The sequence below is a fragment of the Cajanus cajan genome, chromosome 2 (assembly GCF_000230855.2).
Source record: "Cajanus cajan strain Asha chromosome 2, NIPB_CcT2T_4, whole genome shotgun sequence".
NCBI lineage: Eukaryota > Viridiplantae > Streptophyta > Magnoliopsida > Fabales > Fabaceae > Cajanus > Cajanus cajan.
In genome coordinates, this window is record NC_138518.1 from 19902992 (window position 1) to 19918521 (window position 15530).

The 15530-nt window shown below is 32.0% G+C and overlaps 2 protein-coding genes across 4 annotated transcripts; both read right to left on the bottom strand.

Moving 5' to 3' along the window:
- Positions 1 to 1981: 1981 nt before the first annotated feature.
- Positions 1982 to 8767, bottom strand: LOC109803686 (DNA polymerase zeta catalytic subunit). Its single transcript, XM_083069494.1, is given in 10 exon segments — positions 1982 to 2415; positions 3323 to 4864; positions 4867 to 4927; positions 5788 to 6049; positions 6241 to 6419; positions 6512 to 6567; positions 7897 to 8068; positions 8189 to 8305; positions 8533 to 8611; positions 8748 to 8767. Coding segments are annotated over 10 exon segments (2721 nt in total). The 3' UTR covers positions 1982 to 2182.
- LOC109803656 (DEAD-box ATP-dependent RNA helicase 35) lies at positions 8189 to 11079 on the bottom strand. Of its 3 annotated transcripts, XR_014431367.1 has the most exons (4): positions 10923 to 11079; positions 8815 to 10671; positions 8533 to 8611; positions 8189 to 8305 (listed from the first exon to the last, which is right to left on the bottom strand). XR_014431367.1 is itself a non-coding variant. In XM_083068020.1 (3 exons), exon 2 carries the CDS (start codon positions 10620 to 10622, stop codon positions 8856 to 8858), a length of 1767 nt encoding a protein of 588 aa, XP_082924146.1. In that variant the 5' UTR covers positions 10623 to 10671; positions 10923 to 11079; the 3' UTR covers positions 8189 to 8305; positions 8815 to 8855. The 3 variants fall into 3 exon arrangements, 2 of the variants coding, with proteins under 2 accessions (XP_082924146.1, XP_020220919.1); XM_083068020.1 differs by lacking the exon at positions 8533 to 8611; XM_020365330.3 differs by lacking the exons at positions 8189 to 8305; positions 8533 to 8611 and having other exon boundaries at positions 8692 to 10671.
- Positions 11080 to 15530: the final 4451 nt, after the last annotated feature.

The window sequence follows — 15530 nt, forward strand, 5'->3', positions numbered from 1 at the left end:
AATACTAATGAATTTTAATAGACTTTTTAAATAATCTTAAAAGTCTAGATTGAATACCACTTAATTATTTTTAAGTGACTATTTTTAAGTGACATAAGATCATGATTAAATACTAATGAACTTTTTTACTTTAAAAAATATCTTTTAAAATCCTATGAAATCCTAAACTAATATACTATAATAAATCTCTTATACATTCTTAATTTAGTACTTAATTTGATCTAATGAACGAATAATACATTCCTAACTCAGTCTTAGTATGAAGACCAAATTAAGGATTTCCTACGTGTATATATATTGTTTTGGAACTTAAAGGTCTCTAAATTAAAATCGTCATGTGAATTCGAGTGATAAAAAAAATTATTTAAGAAAAAGTGTGGAATTAATAAATGGAAATATTTTATAAGTTGTGACAGTTGCATTGGGTTTGGGTGTGTTGTGAATCTGAATCACATAAATCATAATTGCCGCCCACTGCATTGCATTTGTTTCAGATATATTCATTGCATTTGCATCGTATATATAATTAAAAGATAATAAATACCAAAAAAGAATTTTACCTTTTAATATCAAGCAATAAAAGACCAATAGATTCACTAGTTCCCGTTATAAAAAGATACTGATCCCTAGTTACAAGTATTCCCTTGGGTTTTTAATTCAATATAAACAAAAAATAATGAATAAGTTTTTGGAAGTGGAGAATATACCTATAGCAAGTTGATTTGATAACAGAAGCAACATGATCACCATAAAGCATCTAACAATAAAAATAACTGGCAATAAAATAAAACAAATCAAAATGAAGGTTGATTGAGTTTTAACATTGTTACTTTTAAGCATGACCAATAATGGGGATTGACGGTTTGATGCTTGTGTGTGTGCTTGTGAATGTGTGAATCACACTGACACGAAACCGGCACGGACACCCTGACATAGCTAAAGTCTAAAACATACAAATTACTATATACTAGACTGCCAGTTTACATAAAAATAAATAAAATAAAATAAAATAAATAAAAATAACAAACAACTTGCTAAGATCTTTAAAAAGACTCGCAAAAAAAAAAAAACAATATTTACAAAAGCAAAATAAAAAATTTATTTAATACAATTCTATTTTTAAATTAAAAAGATTGATAAAAGAAAAGGTGTCAAAGCCAAAAAAAACAAAAAAGAACAAAAAAAACTGCAAAAATGTGTCTAACACACGTCTAAGACGTGTCGGCTGTGTTGGTGTCAAAGGAGTGTTGGATACCCCGACACCTCTATTGCTAGCCGTGTCGGTACTTACTAGTGTGATTGTCACTGATATCGAGGATCTGGTTCTTAGAAAATTATAGGAAAAATTTATTTTAAACACCAAATACCTAAATTAAGGTCTTCAAATCAGAATCCATCAAGAAAATTTGAGGGGCATCAAAGAACTTTATAAGTCATGCACAAATTTGCTGGGAAAAGAAAAGGACAAAACAATTTTCAACACCTCTATACTAAGTAATGTAAGTTGCTGTCCACAGCCAACACTCGCAGGGTCTGGAAATCCAATTTGACTTAGAGGGGTAAAAGTTGATTTTCCATCAGGACCTGATATCTGAGAAATATCTTGTGAGTCATCTAGGCATGTTTTCACTCTTTCTGTTTGTCCTTTTCCAGTGCATGGAGGCTTCTTTTCTGTATGAGCATCTTGATACAGCTTAGTCATAAGAGGTTCAGTCTCAGTAGCACATTTATGTACACCCTTGTCCTCTGCATCTATTTCTTAATGAATATGATCAGGAATATGCCCAGATGAAATAAGATTAGTATGACCAGATCCAGGTATTAACTTGTCACAATTGTTAGATGTACAAGGATGTTTTTGTTAGTCTTATTTGTATGTTTTAGTTTCGTATCTTTAGCTTTATGCATTATTATTTTATTTTCTAAAGCTGCAAAAGCTTGTAAAACAAACTTATTTAACTATAAAATTCAGAGCAGTGTCTTCCTGAACAAGACATGAACCCCATTCTTCACCTTTAGGTCTATCTGTTCTTACTAACAATAATCAACTGGCTGAAGAAAAACCAACATTTTGCCAAATGATTTGCTAACAAGTAACTTGTACACCAATTATGGCTGTGTTTTTCTTTAGTGAATTTCCTAGAGTAAGTAATATGGGCAAAAATAAATCAATGATCGCGGTTTAGTAGATACCTCTTTCATCACAACATAGCCATCTATGCACAGTAACCGCAGAAGGAGGCAAAATATTAGGTGTTAATAGGTAGAGGTGAGAGCCATCATTTTGATAGTGAGTGATGATACCCTTCATCCCATTAGATGTAAGTGTTTTAATTGGACCATACTTGTTGCAAGTTTCCACCTCTTTCAGAGAATCCCTCGCAGAAATGGGAGGAAAGACATCCAAAGCATTCCCTTCAAGAAATAAACACAATATAGTGTGAAGTTTCATTAAACATGCAGTACGATCAGACCAGAAAACTTAGAAGCATAACAATTAACAAACTAAAATCAATAACCACCACCAAGCCTCATCCCACTAGGTGGGTATCAGCTACATAACATACTAACATTGAGTGACAAAATTTCATAAAATGTATTACTTCCTGGATCAATCCAGTCACCAAGATTCATCAGGATTATACTGTGCCTCTAAATGTGTATATGATTAAGATGAACATTTAAAAAAATGCAAGTTTCCAGTACCACATGGAGGGAGACCATGAATAAAATGATATCAATTTGTAAAATTTTGCTAGCCTCATCATGAGTTTCTATCAGATATTAAGAATCATAATAGTATTTGCACATAACCTCTCTCATGCCAGCCAGTGTCTTCCACCCAAAACAATTGCAAAAAGAGAAGCCATCCAGCAGTGGAAAGAAATAATTTCTATCAAAGTTTATTTCAAAAGTTAAATCATATTATTGACAACGTAGTAATGTCAAATAAATCAGCATTGAATCCAAAAAAACGATGAAGTGTGGGAAGTCAATATATGAAAGCTATCCGTTAAAAACTTTTATTAAATGGTTGGACCTCCAGATAGATAAAGCAACATAAAAGCACCATCACAGTTTCCTTTGTAAGATCTGTAGACTGGTCATTTCAGAGAATGGTAGTTAGGTGTCAAAAAAATATTAAAAAAAGGCTAAACAGCTATTAATACATAACCTAGCATGAGAGAGGCTTTATTGTTTAACAAGGCATGCCATTAGACTGAATCACAGATTCACCAATTCCTTTGGAGAAACAAATGTTAAAAAGGAAGAAAAAAAAAAAAAAAACAGGGAAACTGGGTTGAAAAGGTAAAGTTAAAACCTGGCATTTCATCACAGCTGTTCTCGTCCAAATGTAAATTGGTATTAGAGGTGGTTGGCAAGGACAAAGTACTTTCAAGATTCTTATCAACCAGGGGGTTCTTGCTTTTAGTTAATTTCATCTGACAACCCTTTAGATCGGTGGGTTCAGAACCAATAGTGTCATGCAACAAATTTTCACCCACCTTTTGATTATCCACTTTTTCACTTAACAATACTTGCATATAATTTGCAGCACTTCTGTCCAAAGAATTCACATAAAACATCATCTGATCATGTTGCACAGAAGATATGTTTCCATGAGAACTTTGATCCATGCAATTATATTTGCCAGAATTTTTATCAATTAATGAGCTCTGCACACTACTTGTAGCAGAAGAATCGGTTTGCAAACTTCTCTCAGGAGCTCGGACTGTATGAACAGCAGCTGTTCTTAACCAAGTGTCTAACAAATGATTTTTGGTACAGGCATCAGAAGCCATAGGTTTTGTAAAAGCTGAGCAAACTATAAGGTTTTCACCCATGCAAGCCACAGATTGGCCTATGGAATCGATAAAATGAAAATTTTCAGGTCCACCATGCCTTAAAGAAGACCCTCCGTTTGTACTGTTCCTCAACACTTTACTTGCTTCTACACCTTCCATTTCATGCTGGCTAAAACATATGCCTTTTGGCATCGTAGTTTGTAAAAAACCATCACTGACAGCTGGAAGAGGTAGTTTCCCATACACTAAATTAGCATGATTGCTAACTTTGCGGCCACAACTCTTCTGGTGTTCCTTTTCTTCTTCATCAGTTTGCACTGTTTTTAAATCCAGTTGGTTTTGCCAAAGGCATGTATTTGGTCCCCTATGCTTGTCCAAAAGAAGCTTTTTAGTAGTTCCAGACTCGAATTCAGCTTGTTCAACTTGATAGGATCGCTTTTGCCTCATCAATTCTCACAAAGAGCAGTTTGAATCTGAAGTATCTTTGTCGTTGTTCCTTATAATACAAGCACTATTTCTAACCTCATTAGTGTTTAAGCAATCTGAGTGAGCAGAATCTCCGGTCTCACTTTCAAATGGATGAGTCTCAAGTAAAGTAGCATGCTCTCCAACATCATTAACCTTATCAATCATGGAAAAAGGCAAAGATCCCCATTGTTTATTCCTTTTATCTTTACTAACTGTATTTGTGCCAGTATTGTGCAGTACGTGGTACTCAGAAGCCCTTTTGTATTCACTATTTATCTCAACTAGAGAAGAGGTTCCAGAGAAACCAACATGTGGACTTGAGAGCCCATCATCATTAGAACCATCAACTTGGGGTAGCATACTTTTTGATGAAGCTCCAATAGAACCATTGTGATCAAAGGAATGAGAACGCTTTTTCTCTAGTAACTCCAACACATGCATATCATCAATTGAATCTAGAATATCTTGACACTCCTTTTGGGACTCACTCTCATAAGCCATATTAGCTTCCTCCAGCACCTTATCAATGGTTGCAGCAGGTAACAAGGGAGTCAAGATTGTTTCATAAACAAGTTCATCATCAGAGTTTTATCCTCTGCAGCTTGAGAAGTTGCAAGCCACTTAAGAAGATTTTGTGCTTCCTTATCAGCAGCCTAAAAAGCAGGAAATACAGAAATACAAAAAAATTGAATGGACCAAATTGTTTAAAAGAAAACCAAATGTTGAATGGTGCCATTAAAAAACTAACTCCCAATGGCTCCATTTAGTCCTACAAATAAGAAAAAACAAGAAACAAATCTAGAAGTGCCTGAGTACATTATTTTCTTATTTCTTTAACAGGTTTCTGAAATTTTCAATAATTCATGATAAAATATCCATATACAGTTTTAAAAAACTAAAAACTATATGGAAAAAATGAATCCATTAATAAAAAATAAAATCCAAAGGATAATATTTCCTGCATAAAAAATTTTAAATAATTTTTATCAACTCTTGTAAAGGAGATTAAGCAGTGTATGAAATCATTGGGATTAATGTTCAGGTATATTGCAGCACGTGAATGCGCACCAGAAAAATAATAAAAAAAAAAATTACACAATTTAGTAATTAGGATCTAGAGAATCAACAATAAAAAATATTAGTCAAGGTATGTGATTCCATGCAAGGATTTACAGGAAGATAGAGGATTCAACATAAAACAACCCTTCTGAACAGGTCTTTCATGGGATCCTGACTAGATGCAGAACAACTGATCACAGCAAGATATATTTTGAGAAAGGGGTGGGAGGAAAAGTACTTTTGTTGTTTTGCAGGTAACATAGATTTAACATAAAACAATCCTTCTGTTTAAATCATTCATGGTATCCTGACTACATGCGGAGCAACTGATCGCAGAAAGATATATCTTCTTCAGAAAAAGGTGGGAGGAAAAGTATTTTAGTTATTTTATAGGTAATGTATATACATAATAGAGAGAAAACAAACAGACACACACATACCCTATGAATTAAACACTACTCAACAATACCCAACCACTGAAGAAGATTATTTTGTTAAAAGAAAAGTTAAGCATAACTATGAGAATATATTGTTAAAGATAGAAGAAAAATAAGGAAAAAGTTACTGCCTTTATGTCCAACGTTCCAATCATTTCAGATGATCGGATTTCATCCATAGTCAACATTTCAAGACTTGTGTCAGTCCCTTCCTCATGCAATTTGGCACTTTTGCATAATGAAGCTGGTGGTGATAATGAGCCAATTATGTCTGTTTCTCTGCAACAATTCAAGGTGTTAAGATATTCTATGATATTCTAAACTATACACAAGGCATTTTTGCATAATGAAGCTGGTGGAGATGCTGATCCAATTATGTCTATTTCTCTGCAACAATTCAAGGATTGTTATGCTTCACATGTGCAAAATTTAATAAATTTTCCATCGTGTGAGAATAGCTGCATACAAACCTCAATTCCTTCCCAGGAGGAGTACAAAATAAAGAGGCTTCAGCTTCACTGCACAATTCAATAATTTTTTTCTCAAAGTCAAGACCAACAGAGAAAAGTTCCGTAACATCTTCTGGAAGTGGTTTGCAATGATCAGAACGCATGGTAGTCTCCTGAATCCCAGTCCGTTTCTGTTGTTCCTGAAATAATATAAGGCAATTAATTTAGAAGAAATCCAGACAATGTAACATGACAAAATAGAGATATAGAAAGAATAATCATGATAGGCTACCTCACATATTGGTACAAGTGACTGCACCATGTTGACATCTGAGCATGTTTGTGAAAGATGTTAGTCAAGTAGCCTCGTATAACTTAAGGGGGGTGAATTAAGTTATCTAATTTTTCTTCCTTTATGAGTTTTTTAGAAATTCTTTCTTATTAATTCAATATCATAAAAAAATTGTATGTAATGATGCAAAAACTTCACAATCACAATTAAAAGTATAGGGAAAGAGAATTGCAAACTTGATTTTATACTGGTCGGTCAACCTTGCCTACATCCAGTCCTCAAGTCTCCCACTTAAGATTTCCACTATTCTTGTAACTCTTACAAGAATTAAATTCTCCAACACCTTGGAATTCTCTTTCCTTGTGTTAAGAATCACAAACCAACAAGGAGAACAACACTTTCTCCTTTACAGATCAATAGATGAAGTGAGTAAAGTAGAGCAACTCTCTTTTGAAGAGTGGATTTTACACTTTGTTGATCTAGTAGAACTCTTTAGATAATTTTGCAAATGACTTTGGCCAATTGATTTTTAAAGAGAATTTTCACAATTGAGCTTGTAACCTTCCTCTGAAAAATTATAGGTATTTATAGATAATTGTTTTTTAGGTTATGTCTTTTCATGAAGAGTTGTAACTTTCTATAATTTTTCAGAAAATAGGCTCTGGTAATCGATTACAAGACTTGGTAATCGATTACAATGGTTTAAGTTCAAAATGCTTGAAACGTTGTATAATTTAAATTCAAACTTTGAAGTTTCATCTTCTGGTAATCGATTACAATAACTGGTAATCGATTACCGGAGCACGTTTAACATTTCAATTTTGAACAGAGAAGTTTTCATCCTCTGGTAATCGATTACATGTCCTGGTAATCGATTACCAGACTGATAATACCAAAATTATCTTTTTGAAAACTTAAGATATAGAAAACTTCTATTTTCCAGTTAAATATATTTTTGTTTAATCTTTTGAATACTCTTTTGCTTTCTTTTCAAACAACTTATTCTTATATTAAAAAAGATTAAGTTTAGGTTTTCTTGAAATCCTTATTTTAATGGCCAAGTAATCTTATGCAATATTTCTAAAGATTTCTTTTTACATATATAGTTAGGTTGACAAGATTTATCTAGTTAATACTTTGAGATTTTGTTTCTTGATCAACTTGCTTTAACTTGACCTCTTATCTTCTACAATGCTTTGGCATCATCAAAACGTTATGCATATGTTCTTCCACAAAAGAGATGAATACATTTTAAACTGCTGATCAAGAATCACAAATATTTTCATAATAAGGAAACAACTGTAGCAGAAGACAACACTACATATTTTAGTATATGTGTTCATGCACATGTGTTTGAATTGGTATGGCTATGAAACCAGACAAACCATCTACAGAAGTATCTCCTTCAAGCTCATAGGTGCTTTGGCATTTAGGACAGTGAGCCTCGTCATTTGACAAGGCACTGGATTTGTTTGGGAGAGACCACATCCACTCAGATGGGACCATGAAAGACATCCAGAATCTTGACTCCGAACATGCATGACCATCTGAATCTGCCTAATCAAAAGATTATGATATCAAATATAAACAAGAGGCATATATCATCTGAACAGATAAAAGTTTGGTAATCAAACAAGGGAAATAGGGGAACTTTGAAAGCTAAAAACATTAACACACCTTTCTATGCTGCTGCTGGCTATCAATATTAAATTTCTCACAAGTGTCAGGTATAGGGTGGCGGAACTTCATCTTTGATAGGTGCAAATGACCCATGCCATACAAGTTATAATCAACCTAATACAACAAAACAAAGCTTATAAATCTACAAACATAAGACAAAACTAGGCAAAAATGAGCTAGACAATTTTGCATTTAGGTTATAAGGCTGTAAAGTAAGAGAACATTGATGAACAAACACATTTAACAGATCAGTTCACATAAGAAGCCATAGTAAATGGAAATAAACCAATTGAACAATGCCAGAAAAAATGACATACAATAATACATATGAAAGTACATACCCAGAAAACATTCGCTACGTTCTGAATCATTCTTCTTTTGTCAGAACCGGTGTTATTACAGTAACTAGCCCTTAATAATCTACCAGAAGTAACAATAAAGAAATGCTAATCAAATTCTTGCTACGTGAACATATATTATTAAAATAGTTGTGAATCAAATTCTTGCTACGTGAACATATATTATTAAAATAGTTGTGTTCAAAGAAAATTGGTACACAGGAGTAATGAAAGTCATCAGAATTCATGGTACAAAATTTAAAAGTTACAGATATGAAACATAACCTAATAGTGTTCAAAGAAATTTGGTACACAAAAGATGTCATTTAAATTTCCCCTCTGTAACCTCCAGATCCAAAATAATCTTTTCTATTATTTGCAATTGCCATGCTCTTCTGATGTTCTAATTTGGGACAATCACGGATTCGATGACCAAGCCCACCACAATATGCACATCCCTTGACCCCACTTATGTCCGTGATTTCTTCATTATCTTCCATTGGATCATTCAACTCAGCCAAAACTGGGGGAATCCTTTGTTTTGCTTCTTGCAAGAGATGTTTCAAATCAAGTAATGTTGTCTCACTTTGATTCTTGTTTATAAATGTTGTTGCTATACCAGTCTTGCCACATCTTCCAGTTCGTCCAATCCTATGGACATAATTTTCAATTTCAGCAGGCATGTCATAATTAATGACATGCTGAATATCAGGAAAATCCAAACCTTTGGATGCAACATCAGTTGCTACCAACACATCTTTCTTTCCAGCCTTAAAGGCTGCAATGGCATACTCTCTCTCTTCCTGATCCTTGCCTCCATGAATGGCCACTGCTTCCACTCCTTTCAACAGAAGGTATTCATGGATATCATCCACGTCAGCCTTGTTCTCACAGAATATCAGAACAGGGGGTGGGGTTTTCTGAAGGCACTCAAGGAGGTAAACTATCTTTGCCTCTTGCTTAACATACTCTACCTCCTGAATTACATCAAGATTTGCTGCCCCTGCACGTCCTACATTGACAATAATAGGTTTCACCAAAGCACTTCTGGCAAAGTTCTGAATTTTGGTTGGCATAGTGGCAGAAAATAGAAGAGTCTGCCTTTGAGCTTTGAAATGATCAAAAACTTCTCTTATGTCATCTTCAAATCCCAAATCTACCAATCGATCAGCCTCATCAAGTGTTAAATACCTGCAATTATCAAGATTCACTTTCTTCTTGGCCAACATATCCTTCAACCTTCCAGGAGTGGCAATAACAATATGAACACCCCTCTTCACAATCTCGAGCTGTGATCTCATATCCACTCCACCAATGCAAAGCAAAGGCCTGAGCTCAGGATATCCAGCTTCCTTTAAAGGTATCAAGAATTGTTCAACCACTTCATAAGTCTGCCTAGCCAGTTCCCTTGATGGACAAATAATCAAACCAAATGGACCTTCTCCTGGAACAATAGGCATCATAATCTCCTCTTGCATTGCCACCATGATCATAGGAAGCACAAATACCAGAGTTTTTCCGGAGCCCGTGAAAGCAATCCCAATCATATCCCGCCCAGATAAGATAACAGGAAGGCCCTGCACCTGAATGGGCGTTGGTTGTACAATCCCCTTAGCTTTCAACTTCTTCAAAACTGGCTCTGGAAACCTCATATCCTTAAAATTCTTAATCGGGGGCGGGATATCCACACCATCAACTATTATATGCCACTGTTTGCGGATCAAATCACATTCCTTCTTAGACATCCTTCTCACATGCAAAGGCGGCTTCCACCCTGTAAGCAAAGGATCTGTATAAGTGATCCCCTTGGCCAATTCGCGGACAGACATGAGCGTTTTTCTATCTGACAAGTTTTCAATCATCTCTTTCTCCTGTTGAACAATCTGCTCCGTGACACTGATCTCAGGCTGTTCCCGTTTCAACTGCGACGCTTTAACCAGAAGACTGGGCTTAGTTTCAGCCACTCCCAGTTTCTCCAAATCATCATCAGCAGCAGTAGAGGCCTTCCCTTTGCGTTGGAGAATCTTCTGAGCTTCCATAGCCCGACGCTTGGCCACAGGCACATACTCCTCATAATCATCTTTTTCTTCCATTTTGCTGCCAATTCGACCTCAAAATAACAGTACTTCACTACTTCTGGTCCTAATTTCATTTCAAATAAAAACAAAAACCGAATATAAGCAACGAAATTAGACAACAAATTGATTCGAAAGCATAGCCGCTAAACCTAATATAGCTGCATCAAAGTAAACAACTAAATCTCACGTAAGTAACGAAAATTAATAGGCACTCCTACAATAACTTGACACAGCAAATAAAAAAGAAGAGAGATGCATCTTCAGAGTTTATAAACACCGAGATATGAAAGTAAAGAAAATGCCAAGAGTAGATACCTGCAAGGTGTTGAGCTTCTACGCGCCGCGCCGATCAGAAAAGAAATCGAAAAGAACTGCGAAACTCAAGCTTACTATGGTTCGTTTCGGTTTCGCCGACTCTACTTGCTTCCGCTGTCGCTTTCTTATAAAACTTCCATCATTTTAAATTTATGTTGGTATTATAGTATATATAATTATTGGTTAAATTATGTTTTAGTTTTTTTGTTTATTTTAAAATTTTAATTTAATTTCACTATTTTTAAAAGATTTAATTTATTTTTTAATATTTAAAATATGTTTAATATTATCATTTTTATCTAAATTGACACTAATTACATTAATAATATTTATATAAAAAAAGATATTAAACACTTTTTAAAAATTAAAACATTTAAATTTAATATTTTAAAAATAGTAAGATCAAATTGAATAATAATTTATTTAATATTTTTTTTTCAAAATAAGTTTAAATTTTCTTTTACTTATCTTAACAAGATCATCAATGACAACAAATTAAATAGGTAGAATTAAAAAATGATCACAAAATGATTGAATTAACTAATAAAATAAATAATTAAATAGATAAAAGAAAATTTAAATTTATTTAAAATAAATATTAGATAAATTTTTGTTCAATTTAATCCTTTTACTTATGAAATGTTCAATATGATCTTATTATTTTTAAATGATTTAATTTGATTATCTAATTTTCAGGTGATATTCAATATTATTTTTTTATCTGATTTCATTAAGATTATTGGTGTCAATTTAAACAAAAGAATAACATTGAATATTTTTTTTAAAATTAGAAGATCAAATTAAATAATTTAAAAATTGTAGGTAAGGAGTTTGTATATTTTCATAGTCAATAAACCTAATTGAGAGACTATTTCTCCTATTTGTCATTATGGTTGTTTGTGGCGCTGTTATGGTTGTTCTAGAAGAACCAAAATTGAGATGTGTTTTCCATTCAGTACCTTGGTTTCTTCTAAACTCAAATATTTGAGGTGGAAGGAAAGGATTTGTATTGATCATATATCTAGGTAATATCTGATCATTTATTCTTCCTATAAAGGTTATGTCTAAATGGAGGTTGTTTTCATCGAAGTTTTCTCCAAAACCCCTTGTTTGTATTTCTAAATTTATGTTTTCTATGAAATCAAAAAGATTCATTGTAAAGTTTGGGACAATGTATGACACAGGTTGATTCAAGTCAACTTCTATTATCTCTATTATTGCTTGAGAATTATTATCTTTGAACCTTTGGTCAAATAAGACAAGGAAAGCTTTTGCTCCAACAAAATATCTTGTTAGAGTTCTAATACCTATAGTGATTAGTCATGAGAGACATAACTTGATCTCTAGCCTTTGTCTTAATATTTTTTTACACATACAAAATATATTTATTAATAACCATAGATATATATTTTTGTAGTAACAACTATATTAGTATGAAGCATACAGTGTTGAAAACAATGATTAATCTTCATTGACAATCGTGAGTGTATATAAAATAAGATATTCTCCTTCCAACATAGTTATTTTATATCTTAACTCAAAATTAAAATCTTGAACAACTTGATAAAGGAACACAAGTTATTAACACTTGTGTCAACTAATCTTAATACTATAAATATATGTCGACATCAAAAGTTCATAAAAAAATAAAAAAAAATATAAATATAAATTGAATCTTAAAATTCCTCTAAAAAAATTGAATCTTAAAATTAAATAGAGAACTTCAAAATATAATTTAACAATAATTCTATATATATATATATATGTTAACTAAATGTAAATACTCACATTGATTTTTTTATGATTTTATTTATTCATTTTATTGTATTTAAATAAATTTTTATTTTAAAATTAAGTTAATATATTTTATTTCTTAATAAATATTATATATAAATAAAATAAAAATCATTTTTAATTATTAAACAAGTTGACCAATCTACCAACTCACTAATAAATGTAATATCTTATAATTTCTAACCTATATTTTTATGTAGGATGAATTGGTTTATTTCGTTACCCTTACTTAAAAACAATATTATATAAGATAGTTATTATAATTCATATATGACGAAATATTTTAACTTCTCAAATTTTAAATTTATATAAAGTTAGTTATCTATAATGTAGTGACCAATAAAATATTGTCAAGTTAGTGTGATATTTATATGAACTAGTCGTATGATACTGATGTGGAAAAAAAATAATATAAAAGTGGACTTATCTCAAATTATTTTATCTTATTTTTTAAAATATATAGGTAGAAAATATTTTTTTTCCTATATTTGTTATAAAATTAAAAAATTTATTCGTAGACATAGAAGTTTCTCAAGAAAACTTTCATACTCTTGTATTTTAAAAAAAAAAATGTGAATAAGTTGATTCCATTATGTGATAATTAATTTTTTATTTTTATCTTTCTAATTTGCTTAAAAGCCTATTCTCATAAATACTCATGAATGTAATTTTCCTCATTGTATTACTACAAATATTATTCCCAATATATAATAAAAGTTGATAACTTTAAATAAATAAAAAATATATATCAAAGATTTAGAAGATGATACAAATAGCGTTTCAATATAACTAGATCAAACATGATGTTCACCATCAAATTGGATAATTAAATTACTAAATCGTTTACATTATGTAACACCTTATTTTTTAGAAAATAATATTATTTATAAAGTTATATTTTTATTATATTTTTGGGATATAGATATATAATAATTATTATTTTTATTGAAGAGAAATATATTTGATATTATTATTAATATTTATTTAATAATTGTTTTGGAAAGGAAGGAAAAACGGGTCGGAATTGAGTTGAGTTGGATTGACCTGGCCCGAGAGAATGAAAAGGAAGGGTTAGCATACTAACCTCATCAATTCTCATTTTTGGATATTATGAAGGAGTAAGAGGATAAGAGATGATATATAGAAGCTTTGAGGAGGAAAACTCAAGAATAGCCTTGGATTTCACCAAGACTATCAGATTCACATCATCAGGTACGAGGGATAATGGGAGATTTATGTGTAGAGTCACATGGGAGAATGGGTGGAGAAGAGTTCCTGTGGAGTTTTTAATAATTTTATAATTGTTTCTGTTTGGAGAATTGTTGGTATTATGATTCTGTATGTGTTTATGATTAAATATGTGAAGAATTGTTAAAATTGATGTTCTAAGAGAGAGATTGAGTTGTTTGAAATGTGCTTGTGAGTTAAGGTTCATGAGAGATTCGGATTTTGATAATTGGTAGGTTGTTTTGAGAAATTGATGATTCAATCGAGTTTTATATTGATTTATAAATTTGGTTGTAATATTATTTGGTAAAATTGATGATTTAGTGGATGATTAGATTTATTGGAATGTGCTTTGTAAGTTAAGGTTCTTGTATATTGATGAACACTCTTAATTATATCAATTGATGAGTAATTGGGAGATTTTACTTGTGGATGTACCTTAGTATTTTTGTAATATCTTTTAGTGTGATTAACCAAATCAATTTTCGTTTGTTAGGTTAGAAAGTAGACACTTGGGGCTATAATTTAGACATGGAATCGTGTAAAATGTTAAGATTTGATTGAGTTATGCGAGCTATAAGTTCAATCTCCATTCTAGTGTGCAAAAGATTAAGTTTTGTGTTGTTAACCATGCGATGTGACCTTAACGACAATTTTAGGCTTCGTATTCTTCACAAAAATTGTATTTTTGGGTGTTATATTTCTAACTACTTTAGAATCACTCAAAAAGGATGTCTAGAACTCTAGTTATGGTTGTTTTAGTGAATAGGGGTCAAGTTATCAGCATTGATTATGTCTGTTGCAATTTTTGACATTTTTAGCTAAGTATATGATTTTTTTATAGAATTTTGTGTCTACATAAGAGTTGTATATTATCCTCTTATGTTTCTTTTGAGATAGGTTTGAGCTTTATTGGATGAGTATAACTCTATGTGTGTTGTTTTTTTTTTACAATTGTCAAAGGGAGATGTATGCTATTTTGATGTTCTAAGGTGTTATAGTTTTAAATGATGATTTAATTATGATGCTAATATGTTGATATGAATTGAATGTTATGTGATTGTGGATATCCTCACACTTATGTGGCGTGGCACGACCCTGGGCATGAGAAGCTACACGGGTAGCATGAGCATGACATAGTGTGGGATGCGTGAGGCAATTAACACGTATGTCAGCGTGGCACGACCTTGGGTAAGAAATGCTAAAGGGGTGAGCATGGCTTAATGTTAATTACAAGATTTGTGTGTGGCAATTAGTACTTATGTTATTGTGGCACGACCTTGGGCACGAGATGCTACAAAGGTGATATGAGCTTAACATAGTTTAAATTATATGATGTGATGGATTGGTGTGATTGAGAATTGTGATGTAAAGATGATGCATATTGATAGAATTATGATATGTAGAAATGGTTGTAAATATTTCATTATATAATGAGTTATGATAAGATTACATTGTGATGTGTTTGTTTGTGCTTTACATATAGATATTTTCATTTCTCACCGTACAATTTGTGAATATTTTAGGTGAGGAAGATCCGGTTATGAGTAGTATCCAGAATGTCAATAGTTGAATTGTGGGTGTGTT